This window comes from Neltuma alba, unplaced genomic scaffold (assembly GCF_004799145.2).
Source record: "Neltuma alba isolate B1F8T4 unplaced genomic scaffold, ASM479914v2 tig00000298_pilon, whole genome shotgun sequence".
Taxonomy (NCBI): Eukaryota; Viridiplantae; Streptophyta; class Magnoliopsida; order Fabales; family Fabaceae; genus Neltuma; species Neltuma alba.
This window is the reverse complement of record NW_021631995.1, coordinates 201,846-228,149: the sequence shown is the minus strand read 5'-3', so window position 1 is coordinate 228,149 and position 26,304 is coordinate 201,846. Positions and strand designations below refer to the sequence as shown.

Sequence of the window (26,304 nt, the reverse complement as noted above, 5' to 3'; positions counted from 1 at the left end):
TAGGCATGTCTCCTTATAGATTGGTTTATGGTAAGATGTGTCACCTACCGGTTGAGATTGAACATAAGTCTCTTTGGGCTGTAAAAGCATGTAACCTTGATTTTGATTCTGCTGGTATGGAAAGATTATTGCAATTGCAGGAACTTGAAGAGTTGAGACTCGAAGCATATGAAAATTCCAGGTTCTATAAGGAGAAGACAAAGATGATTCATGACAAGCAAATCCTAAGGAAGACTTTCAAGGTTGGAGATAAAGTGTTGCTGTATAAAGCACGATTCACATTTAAACCTGGGAAGTTGAGCACTAGATGGGAAGGACCATACTTGGTCACTAAAGTTCACAAATTTGGCATGATAGAGCTGCTAGATGAGAAGAGCAGTAAGACTTTCAAGGTCAATGGTCACCTGCTCAAAATCTACAAGGAGAATTTTGATCCACCATAATTTCAGGTTGTCCCCTTCCTTACACACTTTAGTCTGTGTTTATTTGATTATTATCATTCTTGAACTCCATTTTTGAGCAAGTGTGGGGGAGGGCATAACTAGTAGCAAGTGTAGGTTGTTTTTAGTTTGTTTTGAAGTGTTCTGTTGTTTCTTTCCATTCCTTCCCTTACCAATTTTTCCTTGCTATCTTTTGTTCAAATTTGCATTGAGGGCAATGCAAGGATCAAGTGTGGGGGAGTGAATGTTGTGTTTTGTGTGTTCTATGTCTTTTGTAGAAGAACCTCAGTTTTCAAAAACTTTTTGAAGGTTTAAGCTTGCTTCAGGATTTCTAATGTTACATTTGTGACTGATTTGATTTAGAAATTAATATCTTGAAGTGAAATTTTCTAATGCATAGAGATTAAGCATGATGTGTTCTTTACCTGAGGTGAATGAATATGGAAGACAAGCCTAGTTGGAAGGATTCTTTGAGCCTTTATATTCATTTCTGGTGTGTGCATTCACTTAGTTCTTATACTCTCTAGAACTTGTCTTAGTTCTTAATCAAGACCACATGTAACATTAGTATTCTTGAACATGATTGAGGCATTCATTCAATTTAGCTACTTAGACCAAATGGCCAACCCCTGCATGATTTATCCCTTGTTACCCATTTGAGCCTTTTTAGCTGAATTTTTCCATTCATTTCACTCTCATTTATAAAACCTCTTTCCTACAAGGATGCATATTTCATTTCATTAATTCCTTTTAGAATTCACTAGCATTTTGATGGATTCAATTGATGGATTGATATGAGGAGATGCATACTTGAACTTAAAAGAAAGAAAAAAAGAAAGAAAAAAAAAAACAAAAAGAGAAAGAGAATAGAAAAGTTGAAAAGAAATAAAAAGGCAAGAAAAGAAAAGAAAGTGGGAATAAAAGCACCTTTATAGCTTTAGACTTCAAGATCAAGAAGTCAAATCCTCAATTGAATATTACTAATGCTATTGAATTCTACACATTGATTCACATATTATCTCTATCCTTCTATGCATTCTTGTGCATTTCTTCCTCACCCTTACATTACAAGCCACAAAAGTCCTCTTGATTCTTGAGTACTTATGTACTTAGGTGGTGGAGTGGTAGAGCTATTACAAGCATATGGTAGAGCATTTGAATAAGTGAGTTGAGTGAAAGAACCTTTGATACTTGTTAGTTGAGCGATACACTAATTCCCTTGTGTGGTCTTCTATATCTTATTCACTTGGATTAAATTACATATCATTGCTTGGTTTCTTTGCATTAGAATGTTCCATGGATGGATATTGGTTGAAGAATCATTGTTGGTTGCAGTTGTAACCTGAACTTTTGAACTTGCTTATTCCTTTCTTGCATCCTTCTCTTTCACAATATGTTTAGACTTGAATTGCCCAGGAGTGCAAAAGCTAAGTGTGGGGGAGTTGATAAGTCTCATTATTTACATACATTTCTAGCCCTAAACACATACTTTTGCGATCTATATTTACATACTTTGGGCATAATTAGGTTCCATTGTGTATAAGAGTTGGTGAGAAGAATTATGAGGTTTTGCAAGTGTTTTTACATGTTTTTATATGATTTTATTTGTGTGTACTTTTGATCCCTGCTTTGGCATGAATTTCAGGAAGTTTCAGTAGCATTTTCGCCATTCTGTCTGAGGCGCCGCGGCGGATTGACGGAGGCGCCACGGCGGATTTCCAAGGTACTCTCGGTGAAAAGCGCCGCGGCGGATGGACTAAGGCGCCACGGCGGACGGAGGTTTTCATGAAGCTCAGGATCATTAATCAAAACGACGCCGTACAGGACAGGAGCCGCGGCGGATTGACGGAGGAGCCGCGGCGGATGACCGAAATTTCCAGATTTAAAAGCTGAAGTCGCGCGCTTCAACAGGAGGATCAGATTTCAGTTGCTCACTCTCCCTCCAACGCGATTTTCTTGCTCTCTCCGCCCTCTCTCATTTCTCTCTTCCATTTTCGTCCAATTCCATCAATTTCCACCGATCAACCATGGATCTTTCATCAATTCTTGCTGTTTCTACCCTAATCCAGAGTATGAGTAGCTGAATTTCCAAGTTCTTCTAGCAATGAAGCTGACCTGAGTTCATGGAGCTAAACAGGGAGTCATTTCAGATCTATTTTCTACCTTCTATTCTAAGAGTCATCTGTTTCAGTTGAACAATTGTGATTAGAATGAAGATTGAGTGATTAGATTTATGTTTCTTGGAATTTAGATCTGATTGAACATTTAGATGTGAGTTGTGTCCTTTAGTTCAGTTGAATAGAGGATTCTCTGTTGATTTGTAAATCTAATTCGTTTTACTTGGACTGTTGTTCTGTAAATCTGAATTTTGGTTGAATATGTTGATGATTCACAGTTGTGGTCATTCTTAGAGAATTGCAACTTGCTTCTCAAGTGTTCTTGTCAATTGATTTTCCTTCTCATAGATCAAAATAATGAATCTAGTAAGATAGTTGTTTCTGATCTATGTTAAGAGAGATTTGAGCAGTAGCTGAATCTATCCATTTAATTGACACTAAGAGACTCCAAATTATAAGATTGAACAAGGAAGGTTGGATAAATTGCTAGGGGAACTACTATCTCTCATCTGAATCTCATTTGCAATTTACCTTTCATTAGATTTGTTTCTTGTTTTGATTTCTCTTTTTCTGAACTAAAGCTCTCATCTTGGTAATTTGATAATTAATAGTGAATTGTTAAGAATTGAAATACAACTTAAGGCTCCTTGTGAAGAATGACCTAGGTAGTGCCTCACTTGCTGCATTTTCCCTAGTAAAACTTTGATTACCTAGCGACAAGGTATATCAGTTGCTTTGGGTTGTGACCCTAGATAATTTGGAATGGGCTTTTGCCAGTGGATCTATTAATCGAGTTATTGTAAGTAAATTCAGCTATAAGCAAGACTAAATCCCAGTTACCGAGCTTATCGCCAACTAAACTACGGAGCAGGTCACCTAAGCTATGGTTAGTCACTTCAATCTGTCCGTCAGTTTGAGGGTGGGAAGCAGACAAGAACTTCAGTTGCGTACTGAAGAGCTTCCAGAGGGTCTTCCAGAAATAGCTGACAAACTTGACATCCCTATCAGAGACGATAGTGGTAGGCAGACCGTGAAGACGTACATCTTCTCAAAAGAAAAGCTTGGCCAGATGTGAGACATCAGTAGTCCTACTACATGGGATGAAATATGCCATTTTTGAGAATCGATCAACTACAACCAAGACAGAATCATGCCCTCGCACTGTTTTTGGCAACCCAAGCACAAAATCCATACTAATGTCCTTCCAAGGTGCCTCAAGAACAAGAAGAGGCATGTACAACCCAGTATTCCTCTTCTTTGCCTTTGCTGTATGGCATGTACGACACTAGGAAAGGATTCGAGCAACATCATGCTTAAGGGAAGGCTAGTAGAACCTGTCTTCAACCATAACCGTAGTCTTCTGAATGCCGAAGTGTCCGGCTAGCCCTCCCGCATATAATTCCCAAATGAGAAAATTGTATAGTGACATGTGGGGAATACACAACTTAGACCCACAGAATAGGTAGCCATCATTGATCAGGAAATTCACATGAGCTTGGTGGTTGCTATCTTTAACCTTATCATAAATGATGCCAAAGTCAAGACACGAAGTGTACTTGTCCTTGAGCCTATCAAATCCCACAACATTAACTGTTAAGGTGTTCAAAATGTGGATTCTCCAGCTAAGAGCATCAGCTACCTTGTTCTCTATCCGTGGGCGGTGCTTAACCACAAAGGTAAATTCCTGAATGAACTCGCTCCCCTTGGCATGTTTGAGCTTTTACATGAGGAGATTGGAGCCAGATTCAAAGTCAATAGCCATCTATTGATGCCTTACCATGAGAATCAAAAGCCTTCTTAACTCCCAGGTTGTTTCTTATTCAAGCTCTACCATGAGAATCAAAAGCCTCCTTAACTCCCAGGTTGTTTCTTTCCTTTACTCATTTACTTACTTTTGCCCTATTATTGCTTGTGATATATTCTGTGTATTGGTATGCTGATTGAGTGTTGCGGAGAAACTATCTCAGTAGTATAGTTTTAGTATAGTTAGTAATTTTTCTATTAAATAAGATTCCCTTCTTGACTTCGATCTCTGCTCTTCCTCCTTGTGTGCTGAATTGTTTTAGTATGGCAAATTGACAAATTAACTATTTTTAATTGATGAAAAAAGTTTGCTGCCCTGTTTTGTGTTTTGTGCTATCTTATCATGAGCTTATTGAGCACCTTTTGATCTCATTTTGTACACTTAGAAGTTTCTAAGGTATCCAACTAGTTCCATTGTTTGTGTGCCTCTGTTACTTTTCTGCTGTGTTGTTTCTGCTTATTTTCTTGGTGTCTCGGGCCACCTTCACCGCAACAAACTTTTGCTTACTCCGTGGCGAAGCTGGCTAATATCTATGTGTTATTCTTGGGACAACTTTGCCCCGGTGAACTTTTGGTTTCGTCTCGGCCAAGTCCCACGGTCTTGGTTGTGCTCCTCTCATGATACTTTCGCCACGGCATGGTCTCCACTTCGCCATTGTAAAGTCCCCTCTCTTTGTTTTCTTGGCCTCTCGGGATGATTTCGCCATGGCAAACGTCACCTTTCGCCACAGCGAATGTTGGATTATGCGCATATTTGTTCACCCTTAACCCTATTTTTCAAAGTGTAATTACCATTCTGCCCTATAATTGCCTACCTATTCAATTGCATTAACTCTATTTTTGTCTTTTCACTTCCCTTTAACCCTTCGCCCCTCTAAACCCCCATCTGTTACTTTTTCCCATTCAAACCATCATCCCCTCCCCCCTCTCCACACTCTTCTATATCTTAATTTCCTCTTCTTCCTCCTTCCTCTGCAACATTCAGCCGCAGCACCCCCTCGTCTCTCTGGTCTCTTTTTTATTCCTATTTATCTCTCTTGCTTGCTTTCTCCTTGGTTGCTTTGCTCAACTCTCTCTGCATAGATTTCCCCCCTGTTTTAGTAAGTTTCTTCCTTTCTTCTTCTTTTTCCTTTGCTCTTTCTTTGTTCTAATTACGTTTTCTATTTAGGGTTTGTTAGTTTTTCTATTGAGCCCCTTTAGTTTCTTATGGGGTGGGCTTGTTTTACTTTCAGTTTTCAGTTACGTAGCCCTTAGGCTATCTGTTGATTATAGTGCATTTTGTTTTTCTGTGATTCTACTGTTCATTTGTGAAAATTTTTGGTAAATTAAAAACCTATGAATCATTGGATAGCCATTTGCTACTCGTAGGTTGTTTATTTTGGTTTTTTTGGGGTAGTTTTCATTGTTGTCTGTTTGGAGTTTGTTTAGTGTGTTTTGTGTGTTGTGTTCAGAGAATTCCTCGTACTAAGAACCCTGCACTGGTTTCTGAATCTGATTCTAGGGATGAGTATACTTTTAAGGAGCTATATGAAAAGACTGATCAGAGATCTCTTCTTAAGGAGTGACCTTTTCCCTTAGACCCCCCCAGATAACTCTTTTGTCCGCCAACTCCAAGCATCCCAATTGACCGGTTTAGTCCAGGAGCGTTCTATGGGCAATGACGCTTTTGGTCGCCATTTCTACACCTATGCCCGATTCCATGGTTCCATGATCATTGAATTTCGCAATATCCGTGTCCACTATTCTTTTACTACTGAAAACATCAGTTGCCATTACCGCCTTCCACCTTGTCACCATTCCGATTATTCTGAATATAGAGATAACTATACTTTTGACAACGTTGTCCAAACCCTGTGTCATGAAGGTGCCACTTGGCATCGCCCTCGCACTATAGAACAATACCTCAAGTGATCTGAGTTCCGACCTGAGGCTCGTCCCTGGCTGTACTTTGTTTGCAATGACCTAGTACCCACCACCTACATAGCCAACGTCCCTAAATGCCAAGCCTAATACATCTACCTTCTCATGACTGGCCAATCATTTGACATAGCCGACACCATTTACTCAGCTCTCCATGATGCCATCAACACCCCCAAACTCACCAACAACATCATTTTTCCCTACTTAGTCACTGACCTTTTTCACGCTGCCAATGCCCCTGAGTACAACAATGACAGTTGCTTCGAGTCAACCCCTTTATTTCAATACAACCGCCTTAAATAGCCTGTTTTGAAGTGTTCTAGCAGGTATGATCAACAAAATTTCTTTCCCCACATGATAAGCATTTCGTCCAACACCCAAATAAGAAGAGAAACAGAAATTTTTAACCATACAAAGAAAGAAAACAAGGCAAGGATCCATCTAGAACCAAGAACTAACCTTGAATCCTTGGTTGTATGATCAAGTTGGTAGCTTTTCCCCCTTATTTCTCTTTGAACTTTCTCTTTTCTCTCTTGGTTCCCTCTTGGCCGAACTCACCATCTGAAATTAGGGGAAGATGGGCTTGTTTAATTAGCCAAAATATCCCAACCACTATCATAAATGAAATTCCAAGTGTCATTACCCCCTTTAATCTTACTTTCTCTTTCATAATTAACTAAATCCAAATGAAATTAATTATCAAAAGTCAAAATCCTCTCCATTAGGGACTTGACACATGGCTACTTGTGAACGATTTGAATTGCAAGACTCTAGTCTTGCTTTATCAGTGCACTTTGACTCTGAGTTTAACTTCTTTTCTATAATTACAGTATGTTGGCCTCTATAATTATTTTTTATCAGATCCCTAATTTATTCTCCTTATGTTTATCATTCCAAATTGCCCTCTTTGTCTCAAAATTAATTTCCCAATAATTAAATAAAAAGGAAAACTAATTTCCTTCTCTTTAGGGTTTTTCCACTTTTCTAAGGAATTGGGAAAAATCTTGGATACTTGAGGGTCTTTATTTAATTCCATAATCTCTTATAATTCCTTGGGATATCATAGGAATTTTCTTATAATTTTATTCTCCTTAAAAATATTTATTTGGACTTTTCCAAATAAAATCCCTTAAATTGGCCTAAATCACCCTTAAATTCTTTTGTAATTTCTTTAAGGGTAATTTGGTCATAAAACCAATTTTATAATCTCATATAATTCTCAAAGGATATTATCTTTATTTTGTCTTAATTTTCTAAGGCTTGAAAATATTATTCCATAATTATATTTGACCAATTTTGCTTTATTTAGTCAAATTTTCATAATTGGCTTGGAAAATCATAATAATTATTTTCTGCCAAAATTCTTCTATTCCTCATCATTTTTTGCTCTTAATCATTTTAAAGTATTTCTTATTCCTAATTACCATAGTACTGGATGTGACACTTTAGAACTAAGCAATTGTGTGCATTTTTGAAGTTATTGAAGTTAATTTCTACGGAAGTTTGAAAATTGCACTGCATTTTGTCTTCCTGTCAACTTTCACCACGACAAACTCTAACCTTCACCATGGTGAAGTGCTTCTTTCTCATCCATTTTCACTTCTCAGCCATACTTCGCTGCGGCCAACTTATGGTTTCGCCACAGCAAAGCAGGCCTGTTACTAGGTCTCCTTTTTCAGCCAATGTTCACCATGGCACACTCCTTCCTTCGCCGCGACGAAGGCAAAAAAAAAAAAAAACCCAAATGCTTTGCAATTTCAATTTTCGTCCTTCAGAAATTCTCTCGGTTTAGATTCTTAATACTCCTGCATTTTTAAAAATTGTTAGAAAATTCAAATTATACTTGTGCTTTTAGAAAACTATCCATGCTTTTAAATTATGGTTGAACTTAGGCTAGTCATTCTCCACTATTTTTGGCAAAGAGTAAATGAGGGTATACTTAGAAAATAGGATTATGTGTTTTTTAACCTTGAGATTGATTAATCGAGATATCAGCCTTGTTGGAAGGATATTTGGGCCTGAATTTGTTAAATTGTGTGAATTTGTTTAGTTTCACATTTCTCTAGAACTTGTTTTAATTCTTAATCGAAGCTTGATGAATCAACATCTTGTGAACATGACAGAGGCATTCATTTCCAAACCCTTTTACCCAAACACAAGCCTAAACACTTAACCATTACTAACCCCTTTGGACCTTCACTTTGAGTACATGCATACAAATAAATTGTAAATATTTTATTCTATTTTGGCCTTGGTTTTATGTTATTGAAAAGAAGAAGAAGAAGAAGAAGAAAACTGTGAGAAAAACCAAAGAAAGGAATAAAATAAATAGTGATAAAAAAAGGAGAGAAAAAAAAGAGAGAAGGGGAGTTGGTATCTTAAAAAAAAAAAAAATTAACCCCTTTCTTCGGGAACATTTATGTTTGTTTCGTGGATAGAATAACTGTTATGCTTGTACTCAATTCCCTTTCTCTTTTATTTTCATCCATTTCACTTAACCACTCGCCAACATTTACAAACCCTAAAGTCCTCTCGATTTGCAATTTGCGGTTCTTATGGTAGAGAGGTAGAATTATCACAAGCTTATGGTAGAGATTGGAATGAACAGAGTTAGAGTGAAATAATCCCAAGACAAGTGAGTTGAGAGCTAAACACATACCCTTGAGATAAATCTCTTTTGCTCAATCTTTTGGATTAAATACCCATAGTGTTTACTTTCTTAGCATATCATTGCTTTACTGTTGTCAATCTCCGTGGGAATTTCTTACAATTTTCTACTCTCATCTTTAAGCATGTTGGTATTTCTCATTGTACTGGTATCGTTTTGAATTATTTTTGGGCTTTGTCCAGGAGTACAAAAGTCTAAGTATGGGGGAATTTGATTAAGCTCAAATTGTTTATATTATTTGATGGCATTTTTCTAGTTTTTGTTACACTTTTAGGCTCATTTGAATGATATTTGTGCTTAATTAAGATTGAGAGTCTTTGCTTTAAGATAGTGTTATTTGAGGGTAAACTTGTCATATTTATTTATTAATTGCATTCAATTGATTTTTGGGACAATTCATACCTCAAACTATTTCTTTTTATTTTAAGACACTCAAGAATAAGAGCCAAGAGTGAAGACTAAGGAAGCACAGCACACAAGACGCAACAACACCATTGCCAGGTTTCGCCGTGGCCAACTCATGTTTCGCCGTGATAAAGCAAGGATTTTTCCACCTAAAGTTTTCTCTAGGAAGGTTTGTTGTGACCACGAAGTGATTTTGCTGCCGCGAAGACACAACATCAAGCAGAAGTCTTCTCAGCCATTGCTCGCCACGGCGAACCCCTCAAATCAGCAACCCAGACCCATATCATTTTCAGAAGTTTTACCTACCCACTCACACAAACCGACCTAGTACACCTCATTACCAGTTTAGAAACCCTATTTTCGTGCAAGTGACATCACACACTTAGACCATAGCCTCCATCTCTGTTCTCTCTCATCTTTCTCTCATCTAACCCTAATTTCTTCCATTTTCCACTGTCAAACCTCCACTATAGGAAGCTCAGATTCATTCCTAGTTGAGATGCTTCAGATTTCTATGTGTTGCCAGGCATTTTTCCTTCCTCTTGAAGGTATAGCAATGGCTAGAGTTTAATAAGCTAAGAAGGGGAGTAGATTTATCCTAGTTTAGCTATGACTTTATTAATTTCTAGGTTTAGGATTTGTAATTTGTAGCTGAACTACCTGATCATAGTTGTAATCAACTTTGGATATTTATTTGTGTAGTGGATTGGTTATTGTACAACTTTTGAGCTTAAATATATGAAGTATTATTTATGTCAGTTGTGATCGTTTGATTCTCTCTACTCTTACACAGTTGTGTCTTGATATTAAGTTAATTTTGATTGCATTTGACCTGTTGCATTAATCAATCTTTCTACACACACTAAGAGCACTTCATAGGATCTTGAGAAATGGAGTTTACTGATTAAGATTCTGGACTTGAAGAGTAATTTAACGTTTATCATTCTGAAACTTAGTGATTTCTACTCCCATATCAATTGATTGTGAACTATGACAGCCTGAGCACACTTTTAAGAGGATCTTCATCATTGTTTGGTTATCTGTTTATCATCACCCATTACTCATCTCCCAAAGATCCAAAAAATATTTTATTTACCACTCAGTTCAATTTACTTCATGTTTTCAAAAAAAACAAAACCACTTATTTATGTTCAAGTTTGCATTACATGATATTTAAGTTAACTTAGGTCTATTTCGTTAAGGCTCCCTTTAAGTGAAATAATCCAAGGTTGCACTCTATAATGCAATCCTTGGATAAAAATTTTGATTTAACCTCAAAAGTCTAGAACAGGTTGTGAAAATCAATACACTTCTGTAATAGGACCATCAAATCTCTATTGGCCAAATATGGAGTCAATCAAAAGCTTGCCACTCCCTATCACCCTTAAACAAATGGATTAGCTGAAGTCTCAAATCGAGAAGTCAAGAGAATACTTGAAAAAGTAATGAAGCCATCCTGTAAGGACTTGAGTGAAAGGCTTAAAGATGCTCTTTGGGCATACAAGACTGCCTACAAGATCCTTATAGGTAAGTCCCCCTTCTAGTTGCTTTATGGCAAGACTTACGATCTACCTATGGAGATCGAGCACAAATCTTATTGGCAATCAAGGCATGTAATGCAGATCTCGAATCTTTACTCGTCAATCAGAGGATGTAACTCTAAGAACTTGAAGAGATGAGACTTAAGTCCTATGACAATGCTAAAATCTACAAGGACAAGCTAAAAATGATTCATAACAGGCAGATTCTGATGAAGCAATTCCATAAAGGTGACAAGGTCATAAAATTTAAAGCCCGAAAAGTTTGTCACTAGGTGGGATGGTCTGTTTAGAGTCACTAAAGTATACCCCTTTGGCATGGTAGAGCTCATAGATGAGAAGACCAGTATAACTTTACAAGTTAATGGCCATCTACTGAAGCACTACTATGAGGAGGAAAGACCCCCCTAATAGCTAGGTTGGTCCTTCCACACTACCTTTTTACTTTTTGTTGCATTGCTGGTGATATTTGTTATTGTGATAGGAGTAAATGCGGGGGAGGGAACATCTCTATTAGGAAAATAGTTTAGTTAGATTGCCTTTTCAATTCAATAATATCCCCTCTTTATTACTGTCTCTCGCCTTTCCTTTCTTGTACTTAATTGCCTTTTTAACTAAGCATTGTGAGTGATATAAACTTTAGGTATGGAGGAAGGGTTGATACTATTTGATTGTGTTGTGTCTTCTCATATTGTGCTTAATGTTTGCCTTATGATCTTGTTTTGTGCACCTTAAGGTTTCCTGAGTATCCAGCTTTTCTTTTATTTTTGTGTGTTGTGTTTGCTCTTTTCCTGTTGTTAATTCTATTCTATGTTGTTGAGTCTCGGGCTACCTTCGCCATGGTATAATCATGGCTTTGCCGAGGCAAAGTTCCCTTATTTCCTTAGGGATGCTCTTTGAAATGTCCTACCTTTAACCCCGTAGAGTACATATTCATAAGCGTTATGGTTCAAACAGATCACGACACAAGCCCGTGGATTTAAAATTTCAACATAATTACTCAGGTTACTATTCACTGTTTAAGTTCCAGATTACAGGCCCAACTTCAAAAATTCATAACTAATTCCATAAAAATCATATTGAGGTGTTCTAAAATTTTACAGAAATTTATTTTGATTCTATTTAAGGAAAAAATATCTAATTGGACTTATCCTTACCCAATTCGTACAGTTTAATCAATAAATATTACTGTTCATTTCATAAAATCTGAAACTTCCAGATTCTGTGGTACAACTTTGGAATTTTGTATCTCCTTATGTACACATCCAATTGAGATGATCTACCTCTCATTTTAAAGCTTGGGATGTGTACTATGAGTCTGCCAAATTTTATGACTTAACTCATTCGTTTGATAGGTCAAACTGGAGCTACAAACTCACTGCTTCAGGACCTACGTTTTATCCCTTAACATCTCCTTACTTTAATTCTTTTTATTTCTTTGGCATACATGACATAGGATTACTCTTTTCCATTCATGTTCATACACTTTCATTTATGCCATAACTATTATTATTAATTACATGGCATCATTGGCATCCACAACATAAATTACATAATAGGAGAATTACACATTGAATAATAATATCATTCATTAACATGAACAATTCTCCACTTTCTTCTCCTTGCTTCTCATACTATTATTGCCCATTGATGATTGACCTAAATGGTTGGTTAGGGAAGGGGTGAGATTCGGGAGAATCTCAGTAGAAAATAATACCATATTAATCATGCTAGATGGATGCTAATACACTGCACGCAACTTGTTTATTCTCTTGTCAATTAGTGACATATTAGCATGCTCAAGAATAACTTCTTGATGCATGGCCATGGAGACATAGTCTATTCATCATGAATAGCAATTACAGTAGCTAAAACATATCACAATAACATTCAATAACATGTACACAGTAACACACAAGCATACAACATCAAGCAATGACAATAGGTAAGTTCACTACCTTGCACCTCAAGCTTTCCTCTTACTTTTCCTTTGGTCCCCTTGACTTTCCAACCATGTGGGCACTCGATCAACATTACCAAACATCCTCTTAGATGTTTCAAGGTCCTAAACATAGTCGTAATGACCATACAATCTATTAGAACCACCAGATTACATAATGTTCAAGACTAGCTCTCTGGAACCTCAACCCTTTCTATTGGTTTTAGGGTTTTCTTTATAGTTTTCTAACATAAATCTCATTATTTCCCATCCTTAAGATCCATTTCTTGTCAATTAGGACCACTTTATATGGCCTTAGATTCAAGAAGATCAAATCTGAAAATTTTGCTTCCCGCGTACTGTTCACGCAGAAATTCCAGAATTTTTGCTTAACTTTGAAAATTCATAATTAATTCTAAGAAAATTAAAACTATGTGGTTCTAAGTCTCACTGAAAGCTCCTTAAGTTATCTTTAGATAAGAAATAATTTCAAGAACCAATTCTATGCTGAACAGTGCCAGAATTGTAGGGAATTCATCACTCTTCCAAAGGTTAAACACTGTTTCCAGATTTCAAACCCTAACTTTGAAAAATCACCATAAATCGTACATATATCTAAATGAAGTGTTCTACCCATGGATTCAAATCTTACAGAGTGTACTTTAATCATGCCAAATTCCAGAATCAGATACAAAGATTAACTTATTTAAAATAGGCATCAAATTAAATGCTACAACCATCACATACCTTGATCTTGAAGCTTGAATCTTGTTCCTTCTTTTTGGCCTTCACCCCTACGTTTTCTCTCTAAATTTTCATAGAGTTTTCCCTCTACAAATGGCTGCCAAAATGCTCTTCCAGTGTGGGGTATTTATAGCCAAAACTTTGGCTTGAATGGACTAAAATGCCTTTGGTGGTTAATAGAAAGAGTAAGGGCAATCTTGGAACTTCAAGTTAACTTTTACGTCATCATTGCATCATCTTCTTGCATCATCCTTACCTCATTCTTCTAAAAGAAGTGTCACAAATGTGGTGGAGGAGAAGGGAGACTAGATCCTAGCCGTTGGATTAAAACTTAATCCTTAAGTTTCCTCCGAATTTACTTGGCCCACGTTTCTCCAACTTCTTTATGGCCTTCCAGAGCTCAGAAAATTCTTCTGTCTGCTCCATAACTTTTTTTTAATTCTATATAGTATCTATGAATTTTCTTAGGCCATAACACTTCTTTTAAGCATTGCATAAAAATTTATTTACTAAAATACCCTTTTATCAGCATAATCAGCTTCTTAATTTATTAAAGCCATTCCACTGGCCTTTTGGTTGCGGGACTAATTTTATAAATTGGTACAACCTTTCAACCATTTGATCACATTTTCATATATATTTTTGAGGTCTCTTGCTATTTTAAATAATTACCTCAAACGGTATACTTTTTACCGGCCATAATCTCATAAATTCTATTTAAGCTACCTCAAGGGTATTTCGTCTTTTCTCTTCACAAAAGAGCCTTACAATATCATTTCCCATTTTCTGAGATTTTCTTGGAATTCTCTGTATACTCTTCCATTTTTACCCCTATTGGTCATAACTTTTTGAATTTACGATTTAGTTCCTCCTTGGACTTTTTTTTTTTTGACCAGACTCCTTGGACTTAACTTCATACAATCCTCAACTTAACTCTTGGCCTGTTTCTACTCTCTTTTCTCTTTCTGGGCCCTTAAGATTTTACTGGAGCCTCTAGCCTTGATTATATTTGAGCACCTGAAAACTTTTACTTTGCAGTTTAGTCCCTAAAACTGCTTTGACTTCCTTTCTCATCTTTGAGACTTCTACTCAAAAGGGGTCTAGTAGCCTATCCAATTCAGGCTATTTCTAGTACTTCTAGGCCCAAAAGTTTGGATGTTACAATTCTATCCCTCTCAAAAGAATTTCATCCTTGAAATTCCGAGTCAACCCTCTATTCTTCCCTTTAATGAGAGGTTAACTGAGGATAATATCCCCCCTTATACTTAACTCTAACCTCTTCAACTTTTCATTATGCTTCATTTTTTAGTTTCAACCCTGGACTCTATACTTACATGACTTGTCGTTTTATACTTTTCTGTTATTTACATGAGCATGGCATTTTGGGTTCTCTTAATACAACCTTTATCTATTCTTTGCTGTATACCCTGCCATTCCTCTTTACTTTAAGGGCATATCTCCTTTCTTTTCTTCATTGACTAGAACAGAATTGAGCCTAGTCTAAGCAACAATAGAGGTGTCTAGAACAAGTCAAGGGTACTCTCTCTATATTAGCCCACCACTAAAGGAGATTTCAATATCTTAAACTCATCTCTGGTCATCATCTTCCCAAAGAGGTACTATACTCTTATCCCTATGGCTTAGCCACTTTCTCTTAGGCTTGGTCTTTCACGACCTCAAGAGCTACTATGCTCTACCGTAAGCCTCTTCAGGATCCATCATGACCCTGGAATACTATCATCAATTTGAGCCGTTGTAGGATCTCTAGAAGACTTTAGACCATAGAGTTGAGTAATAAAATAAGTCACCTCCACTCAGCTAGTAACTTGACTGATTATTCCCCGAGACTGATCACAGATATTAGTATTATCTTCTTAGGTCTTACTCAATCCTTTCTGTCAACTCTTGGAGTTCTTAGCCTTTCCATATTTCTTTAGCCTTTAGTTTTAGCTTCCTTAGGCCACTTTCTTTTCTTTGTGCCTTTCGAATCCCTAGGCACTGGCTCATCTCTAGAGCCCATTAACTTTGCCATTGTATCAATGCCAGGCTACCTCATCTTAGGACTCTGTAGTCTTCACTGTCTCTTAATAATTTAGACAATATCGGGAGAGGACTTATATCATCACATTCTCATTGTCCTTCAGTATTCTGTAGTACCCTGTTAAGCTCAAGGAGCATCTGTTTGCATATCACACTTCTTTTGTCTTAACCATTTCACTCTCTCTCTCTCTAGGGTAAGGTCCGTCCTGTGCCTTGCCTCAACTGCTTCTACTTTTCTTATGAGAGGACAGATTACTCTGACTGGAGCATCGTCAACTCAACCACTTACTTTCTATTTCATTCCTTCAGAGGATAGCTTACTCTTACTAGAGCGGCGTCGCTCTGGTCCCGAGAACCACTTCCCAATCATAGAGAGGTACTTTATGATCAAGACTTTCCTCATATGCAATCTCTGCCAGGGTACATTCCTCGAATACCATATCCCTATTAAAGGGAGCCTCTCTACTAGATTATTCAATCATAAAGGCAGTGGCATCTATCTATAGGAATATCATTTCCTAGATTCCTTAATGGCCTGAGTGCCATGGTTACCCGCTCTTGGATACCTTCGAGACATAAGAAAGTACTATTTAGTTCGTAACATTATCATGTATCTAAGCATCATCGAGCTCTAGGTATCACCAGGAACTTGTTTATCTCTCTTTGTGTATTAGTTCCCAATGCAACCATCCACTATCATGTTCTTATTCATTTCCTTTCATCTCTATCCTTAAGAGGGATCTTGCCTCACTTTACTCTCTCTAACTCTCTTTACCTCATGACCAATTATTCTTATAGTCAGGTATTGATCACCATACCCTCATCACATCACACAACAAACATTTAATCACTTTGCTGTGTGGTATCTAGGTCTGGTAATTGTGTCATCATTGACCCTTTATTCATTGTCATCTACTCTCTGTCCCTTTGGTTCACTATCGCATAGGGATTTCTATCTCTATTCAGGGATTTGAATGAACCTCAAGCATATTATCCTGTTACCTTGCCTCTATCAAGGTCACATCGATTACTTAAGGTAGAGGTTGACATTCGGTTCCCTTGCTAGGGTATTAATTTATACCTTTGACTAGCTTATTGTACCCTTAACCATTTATTTCTATGGTCATATAATAATCATAAAGTGACCATATTACACAGCAGGCATTGATCATTAAAACATCTCTGCTGTGTCGCATTCCAATCAGGCACCTGTAACCAATCACCTAAGGCTTAGGTTGTCACCTTGCTTCCCTATTAGGATCTGGACTCCTATCCCTTACTGGCTTACCATACTCTTAGCCATTACCCTCTGGAGACATCTTTCAACTTTGACTCATTCCCTAGTCAAGCTCTCTTAGCTTAACCATTCCTCTCCTAAGGGGGAGTCTCTTAGCAGCGACTACCTATCTCTCAGATTACTCTCTGTCATTCCTTACTTTTCTTCTATGTCTATTTCCCTTGAAGAAAACACCTCAATATCTTAACCTTAGTTGGGCCAATCTTAGCTAATTTAGATTTTTTCTCATACCGAGCTTTGCTTGAACCAATACTCTACTTATACCTTAGTCAGAACCTCTACCAGAACTTATGTTCTGTCTCAACACTTGCCAGAACCTTTGTTCTGTTTACATACTTGCCAAAACCTCTGCTCTGTTTACATACTTACCAGAACCTCTGCTCTGATACCAAAATGAAATGTCCTGCCTTTAACCCCTTAGAGTACATATTCGTAAGTATTATGGTTCAAGCAGATCACGACACAAGCTCGTGGATTTAAAATTTCAACATGATTACTCGAGTTACTATTCACTGTTTAAGTTCCGGATTACAGGCCCAACTTCAAAAATTCATAACTAATTCCATAAAAATTGTATTGAGGTGTTCTAAAATTTTACAGAAAGCTATTTCAATGCTCTTTAAGGGAAAAATATCTAATTAGACTTATCCTTACCTAATTCATACAGTTTAATCAATAAATATTACTGTTCATTTCATAAAATCTGAAACTTCCAGATTCTGTAGTGCAACTTTGGAATTTCATATCTCTTTGTGTACACATCCAATTGAGGTGATCTACCTCTCATTTTAAAGCATGGGATGTGTACTATGAGTCTACCAAATTTTGTGACTTAACTCATTCGTTTGATAGGTCAAACTGGAACTACAATCTCACTGCTCCAGAACCTACGTTTTATCCCTTAACATCTCTTTAATTCTTTTTATTTCTTTGGCATACATAACATGGGTTTACTCTTTCCCATTCATGCTCATACACTTTCATTCATGCCATAACTATTATAATTAATTACATGGCATCATTGGCATCCACAACATAAATTACATAATAGGAGAATATTGTTCATTAGAAATATTGTTCATTCCTCTAATCCTTTTGCACTATGTTCTTATTGCAACCATAAAGGTCATACAACCTCTTCTTGTTATCACAAGAAGAAAGGAATTTAGGGGACATTAAAATGGGTGCCCAAAGGTACTTATGTGCCTGTGACAACTCATACTAACCAAAAAGGACCCTAGAAGGTATGGGTACCTAAAACATGATTGCGTTGTTGCAGGTATGCCTTAAAGCATCCAGAATGAACAAATGGTACATCGACAGTGGATGCTCCAGACATATGACGGGTGATACTAAGAAATTCACATCACTTAAGCCAAGAGAAGGAGGCTAAGTAAGCTTCGGTGGCAATCAATCTAGAAGAATTGCTGGAATCAGACAAATAGGAAGTGACAAAGGAATGAAAGTTGAAGATGTGTACTACTTAGAAGGTCTGTGTCACAATCTGCTCAGTGTCAGTCAGAGTACCGACAAAAACAACTGGGTGATCTTCGATTCAGAAGAATGCTTAGTCATAAGCAAAGATGATTTGCCTTTGATGAAGGAAGAGTTGAATATAAAGCTGAGAGCTCAAAGGGATGGTAACTGTTATACACTTCAAATTGACTCAAAATTTGTTGAAAACTATTTTATTAGTAAAAAGGAGGAAAGTTGGGTTTGGCATAAATGACTTGCACATGTTAACAATGAATCAACTTTCAAAATTAACAAAAAGGGATTTGGTTACTGGGTTACTGAAAATTCAATACAAACATGATATTATTTGTGATGCTTATCAGAAGGGTAAACAAACAAAGTTTTCGTTTAAATCCAAGAAGATAGTCTTAACTGAAAGGCCACTCCAAATGCTTCATATGGATTTGGTTGGTCCATCAAGAGTTAAAAGTTTTGGTGGAAATTTGTATACTCTTGTGATAGTTGATGACTATTCAAGATTCACATGGACTCTGTTTCTTTCCTCTAAAGATGAAACATTTAATGCATTCATTGTTTTTGCCAAGAAGGTCCAAAATGAGAAAGGTATTTCCATTATGTCAATCAGGTCTGATCACAGAGGAGAATTTGAAAACAACGAATTTGCAGACTACTGTGACGAGCATGGAATTGGTCACAACTTTTCAGCACCAAGAACTCCTCAACAAAATGGAGTTGTTGAACAAAAGAGCAGAGTGCTCACAGAAATGGCAAGGGCAATGCTGAATGAGAAAGGAATTTCACAAGTATTCTGGGCAGAAGCAATAAGCACAGCTTGCTAAATCTCCAATAGAGCTTACATCAGAACACTGCTCGGGAAAACACTATATGAGCTATACAAAGGGAGAAAGCCTAACCTGGCTCATCTAAAGATCTTCGGGAGTAAGTGCTACATTCACAACAATAATAAAGAGAATCTCAGTAAATTCGATCATAAAGCTGATGAAGGGTTATTTCTTGGTTACTCTAATCACAGTAAAGCTTATAGAATTTTCAACAAACGCACTTTCACAATTTAAGAATCAATACATGTCGTGTATGCTGAAACTAAGCCAATCTCAAAACCTCTAGATGATGATGCTGAGATCGTTCAAAACTTTCAAAAACTGGATTTAAATAAATTTTCAAATAAATTACCTTCAGAAGAGTGTTTAGAAAACAAAAATGATTTAAATGAACCTTCCTCACAAGAAAACTTAGAACATCTTAAGGCTTGGAGACATAACCGAGACCACCCTCTGGAACAAGTCATTGGTAAAGTCAATGAAGGGGTCAAAACCCAGAGACAAGTGTTCAATGAAGTGCGCTTCTCTGTATTTATCTCGCATATTGAACCTACCAATGTGGATAAGGCTCTATCCGATGAATTCTAGATAAGAGCTAAACCAATTTGAGAGAAATCAAGTTTAGGAATTGGTACCTAGACCTAATGATCATCCAGTCATAGGCACCAAATGGGTATTCAAAAATAAGCTCAATGAATATGCATAAATCGTTAGAAACAAAGCCAGATTAGTAGCTAAAGGCTATAATCAGGAAGAAGGTATTGATTATGAGGAAACATATGCTCCAATAGCTAGATAGGAAGCCATACGAGTACTCTTAGCATTTGCTTGCATAAAAGATTTCAAATTATATCAAATAGATGTTAAAAGTGCATTTTTTAACAGTTATATTTTAGAAGAAGTTTTTATCAAACAGCCTCCTGGTTTTGAAGATTCAAACTTTCCTAGCCATGTTTACAAACTAAAAAAGGCTCTATATGGTTTAAAACAAGCTCCTAGAGCTTGGTACAAATGCCTTAGTAATTTTCTGATAGAAAAAGGTTTTGAAAGAGGCAAAGTAGACGCTACACTTTTCATTAGAAGAAGTAGAAAGGAACTTTTGATTGTTCAAATTTACGTGGATGATATTATTTTCAGAGCTACTAATGAGGATCTCTGTCAAGAGTTTGCCAAGCTAATACAGGGTGAGTTTGAAATGTCAATGATAGGAGAACTGAACTTTCTTCTGGGATTGCAAATTAAGCAGAAGAAAAATGGCATATTTATATCCCAGACGAAGTATTTGAAGGAGTTACTAAAGAAATATGGATTAAAAAATGCCAAAAGTCTAAAAACTCCTATGAGCTCAATCATCTCGTTGGATGCAGACGAAAAGGGCAAGGACGTGAATCTGACCAAATATAGAGGAATGATTGGTTCATTACTCTATCTTACTGCAAGCAGGCTCGATATTCAATTCAGTGTGGGAATGTACGCAAGATATCAATCAGTCCCCAAAGAATCACATGAAGAAGCCATCAAGCGAATCCTCTGATACCTTATCGGAACACAAAATTTGGGAATCTGGTATCCAAAGAAGGAAGCAGAATATCTAATAGGATACTCTGATGTAGATCATAGAGGTTATAAGATGGATAGAAAGAGTTCCAGTGTAGAATGTCAATTCTTCAGAGGGTGCCTTGTCTCATGGTCAAGCAAAAAGCAGAATATTGTGGCAGTTTCCTCTACAGAATCAAAATATGTTGCCACTACTAGCTGTTATGCTTAAATTCTATGGTTAAGACAACAACTATAGGATCTGGGAATCAATTTGAGAGAGATTCCAATCCTATGTGACAACAGGAGTACGATAAGCTTGTCCAAAAATCCAGTTCATCATGCCTGAAATAAACACATTGACATTTGACATCATCTCATTCAGGATCATGTTCAAAAGAAAGATGTAAAAGTAGAATTCATTCCTACCGAATATCAAATAGTGGATATGTAACATCCGGATTTTTGGACCTAGAAGTACTAGAAATAGCCTGAATGGGATAGGCTACCAGACCCCTTTTTAGTAGATGTCTTAAAGATGAGAAAGAAAGTTAAAGCAGTTTTAGGGACTAAACTGTAAAGTGAATGTTTTAAGGGGCTAAAGGGTAATCAAAGTTAGAGGCTCCAGTAAAGTCTCAAAAGCCCAGAAAGAGAAAAGAGGCTAGATACAGACCAAAGGTTAAGTTAGAAGCCTCAAAGAGATTGTTTTATGAGGTTGAGTCTAAGCAGGGGTAAAACCGTAAATTCAGAAAGTTATAGCCATTAGGGGTAAAAATGAAAAGTACTTAGAAAATTCTAAAAAAATCCCAAAAAATGGAAAATAATATTCTAAGGCTCTTTTGTGAAGAGAGATGATGAAAATACCCCTAAGGGAACTTAAAAGGAATTTATAAGTTTATGGCTCAGTTTGAGATGTAGAGGTAGATTTAATTGTTTGAGTCATAAGGAAACCTTAGAAAATTATGGTAAAATGGGGATGTATGATCTAAGAGACTATAGAAAATTATAAAATTAGTCTCATCCCCAGAAGACCAGCAAAATGGCTTTAAGAATACTTAAAAGCCAGTTGTGCCAAAAAAGGGCATTTTAAAGAATGATTTTTAAGTGGGGCTACATGTTGAATTATGACCTGAGAAAATTCACAAATTTTCTCTAGAGTATGAGGAATTTTATGATATTTTTGGATGAATTTTTGGAGCTCTGGATTGAATAAAATGCTCCAGTCAAATATTAAATAATTTTATCCCCTAAATAGGAGACAAAACCAAAGAAAATATCTAAGAGCCATCATGACGATGCTGAGTCAGCATGCTGAGTCATCAAGCGTAATCATGACACCTACGAGTCATCATGCTGAGTCACCAGAAGATATTTATGGACAGCATAAAAATCAGAACGCAGTATGGGAATATTTTAGACAGTCTTTTGTCTACCCGTTATAGTGAAATCTCTACTGCATGACTTAGTAAGGTTAAGTAGCCTGTTAGTAGAGCTAATTATTTTTCCCTCTGCTCCTTTAAGGTGGCACCATATATGTACTTATTAAGATGAGAAAATAGTGTCAGAACATGTCCTGGTGGTACAGGGTAAGTCAGGACCTGAAAAGTATCCGATACGGTGCAAGATTGGCTTGATAGGTGGAGAAATAATTAAGAAAATATTTTTGCACGAATTTTCCATTTATTTTCTCCCTATTTTAATGCCATAAATGATGAAAGGACATGAAAGTGACAAGTGTACGGTTAGATGAGAAAAAGAAAATATTACGTGTACAGCTAGATGGAAGACACGTGTACGGTCGGATGCAAGACACGTGTGCGGTCGGATTAAAGACATGTGGCTTGATGATGTAAGCATGATGTCATCATGATGAGGTAAGCATGATGTCATAGGACACTTGTCACCGTAAGATCAAAAGAGAAAATGGACGGTCCAGATCGAGCCACGTATTTTTAAGATCAACGGTCCAGATTCAGTCTGTTTTTCTATAAATACCCCCTCCCCTCCCTACCATTTCGTCCAAGCATAAGGAATCCATGGGGAAGCTCTTGCAAAATGATTTCTAGAGAGAGAAAGAAGAGGGAGAAAGAAAGGCCAAGTGGTTTCAAGCCAGATCAAACTCTAAAACAAGGTATGTGATGGTTATAGCACCTGATTTTATACCTATTTCGGATTAGTTACTGTGAGTATCTGATTCTGAAATTTTGCATGCTTAAAGTACACTCTGTGAGCTTTAAATCTATATGTAGAACACTTTATTTGGATATGTGTACGATTTATGGTGATTTTTCAAAGTTAGGGTTTGAAATCTGGAAACAGTGTTGAACTTTTGGAAGAGTTTCGAGTTCCGTACAATTCCGGTGCTATTTGGTGTAGAATTGGTTCCTGAAACTAATTTTCATGTAAATTTAACTTAAGGAGCTTTCAGTGAGACTTAGAACCACTCAATTTGGATTTTTCTATAATTAATTATGAATTTTCAAAGTTGAGCAAAAATTCTGGAAATTCTGCGTGAACAGTACCCACGAAGCAAAATTTCCAGATTTGGTATTCTTGAATCTAAGGCCATCTAAAGTGGTCCTAATTGACAAGAAATGGATCTTAAGGATGGGAAATGATAAGATTTATGTTAGAAAAGTTGGAAAGAAAACCCTAAGACTAAGAGAAAGGGTTGAGGTTCAAGAAAGCTAGTCTTGAACTTTATGTAATCTAGTGGTCCTAATGGATTGTATGATCAATGTGACTATGTTTAGGACCTTTGGAACATCCAAGAGGATGTTTGGTGATATTGACCGAATGTCCACATGGTTGGAAAGACAAGGGAACCAAAGGAAAAGCAAGAGGAAAGCTTGAGATGCAAGGTAGTGAACTTACCTATACTGTGTGCTTGATATGTATGCTTGCATGATGTGATTGTGTTGCCGTGATGTGACTAAGCTATGATGAAATGTTTGCAAAGTTATGTTTGCAAGCTTATGTTATGTTTTGCCTTGGCAATATGTTATGGAAGCATGAAATGCTTTAGCTTACTTTCCATGGCATTCATGTGTTAATGTTATAACATGTCATGCATGTGCATTATGTCTTGCATGCTTATGGGTAGTGTTTGCTACTGAGATTTCCCCGAATCTCACCCCTCCCTAACCAACCATTTAGGTCAATCAATGATGGGCAATAATGGCATGAGAAGCAAGGAGAAGTAAGCGGAGAATTATTCTTGTTAATGGATGAGACTGTTGATAAATGTATAATTCTACTATTTTGTGAACTACGTTATGGATGCCAATGATGCCATGTCTTTAATTATAATATTTATGGTATGAATAAAAGTGTATGAGCATGAACGGGAAAGAGTAAGGCCATGTTATGTATGCCAAAGAAATAAAAAGAATTAAAGAGATGTTAAGGGATAAAACGTAAGTCCTGGAGCAATGAGTTTTTAGCTCCAGTTTGACCTATCAAAAGAGTGAGTTAGGTCATAAGATTTGGTAACCAAAGAGATCTGATGTTTCTCTTTAAAATGAGGGGTAGTTTGCTCGATTCCGATAACCGAGCAGAAAGTTATGCCTTTCCAAAGTTAGGCAAAAATACAGTAAAATCTGAAAATGACCAAATGAACAATAACTTTTTCAAAGGAAATTGAGCTCGAATTTCAAGGCAATCAGTTCAGAAACTATTTTTCCTCAAAATTTTATCCAAAGAGCTTTCTGTAGAACTTGGAATCACTCAATTTCAATTTTTCTACAATTAGTTACGAATTTTTGAAGTTTGTCACATTTTAAGGTGACAATGAATAGTAACCCGTAAATGAAAATTTTCAAACCTGATTTTTCATCAATTGTAGCCTTCAAAAGTGATTCCAAATGCTTCTGCAAGGAAAGTTAATTGATTTAAACATGAGGTGTTATAGGATATTTTCACAAAGCGTCTCGATCAACAAAAATTCAACTACTTTAGAAGAGAATTGGGAATGGTAAATCCCAATGAGTTGTAAGAAATCTCTTATTTGAATCTTTAGATTTAATATTTTGATGATTAAAAGACTAACTTAAGCATCGGAGCGTATAGAAATTTGTTTTACAGGAAGCTCTATTTTGTCGAAGAAAAACAGAGATAAACAGAGTATAGAATGATCGATAAAGACATCGATAATCATACTGCCAGGAAGGGATAATTTATCGATCAAATGATCGATAAATGAAGCATATGAGGAGAAAGAATGAAGTTAGAAGAAAAATTATCGATAAGCTAATCAATAGGACAATTATCGATCAACGTATCGATCAAGAGCAACAGGGATTTGAGACCTTCGCTCAATTTGGTAAGCACTATCGATAAGCTGATCGATAAACTATTAATCGATCAAATGATCGATAAATCAGACCAGGTACGCATTTCCTTTATTAATGTTTATCGATAACATGATCGATAATTGCCTTCATTGTTCTTGTGTGTTCTTCATATTTATCGAACATATGATTAATCAATCATTGATCGATAACATGATTGATAATTTTAGTAATTATAATGTCTTTGTTTTTGAAAGCCCCTCGTCAGTTATCGAACCCTAACTTGAAAAAATCGTTCCCTTGTTCCTACGTAACAATCCAAAATTCACTATTCCATTAAATTTCTGACCTCTTTCAACTTGAATCCAACCCTGAAGCTTACTCGTTCTCCACCGCACTCATCAAACACTCCCTTAACCGATTAAATCCTCAGAATCCTTTAGTCTAACAGAAAATAGCGAGAGTCAAGCAACTAAATGTTGAGCGTGAAGAAAGCGCAGAGAAACAAACTCAATCCAAAGATACTACTCCCTTGGGTACAAAGAAAAGATACAGACTGAAAGTGAGGGAAGAATCTTTGAAGAAAAGTCCTCAAAATATGAGAAAGTTGAGCTAAAGAGCAACCCACTCCTCAGAGAAAATCTCCCTGGTTAAAATCCAAGCTACCAATGGTCACCGAGGAATCTGAAACAGAATCTGATGAGGAAGCTTCAGTTCAGAAAGTTGTGGAGGCTGCCTTGAGAGTTCCCATCCCTAAGCAACTAAGACAAAGAAAGCAGAGAGCCAGTGAAGATGTGTCATGTCAAATTCCTACTGAAAGTATCCCATCTGATTTTTCTGAGCTATTGATTGGGAACCTAGACAGTGATGTAAATTCAACTAAGTTTAAGACGGATTTTGCAAATAAAAAATTTTGTCCTATAGTTTCCGTGGATATTGAGAGTCTAAAGAAAAATAAACAGATTAATCTGGATTTGAGTAACCCCCTAGAATACTATTCGAATTGGTTGATTATTAGAGGAGAGTATTGTCCTGAGGTGATTAAGAGGTTCTACTGTAATATGGAATCCGTCGAAGAATATGATGAGCAGGATAATCTGATTAATGACTATCTAAGAGTTAAACTGAGAGGCCGAACCTTTCACATTTCTAGTGCTAAGCTGAATGAACTGCTGGAAACCCAAGAATCTGTGAGAGGAGGTGATATGAATGACAGCAAAGCTTACAAAATTCTGATGCAAAGTAATGAC

The 26,304-nt window shown here is 36.7% G+C and overlaps 1 protein-coding gene across 1 annotated transcript; it reads right to left on the bottom strand.

Annotated features, from left to right (window-relative positions):
* Positions 1 to 3,881: 3,881 nt before the first annotated feature.
* Positions 3,882 to 5,067, bottom strand: LOC114716305 (uncharacterized). The gene is made up of 2 exons (XM_028901324.1): positions 4,930 to 5,067; positions 3,882 to 4,274 (listed from the first exon to the last, which is right to left on the bottom strand). The coding sequence occupies exons 1-2, from the start codon at positions 5,065 to 5,067 to the stop codon at positions 3,882 to 3,884; spliced, it is 531 nt and encodes a 176-aa protein (XP_028757157.1).
* Positions 5,068 to 26,304: the final 21,237 nt, after the last annotated feature.

Bases quoted from the DNA above. Each gene is read 5' to 3' on its own strand.
- LOC114716305 (XM_028901324.1), bottom strand. From the start codon at position 5,067: ATGGCGAAATCATCCCGAGAGGCCAAGAAAACAAAGAGAGGGGACTTT. The intron at 4,275-4,929 runs GTTCACCGGGGC...CTCATGTAAAAG, and splicing joins TGGCCGAGACGAAACCAAAA to CTCAAACATGCCAAGGGGAG.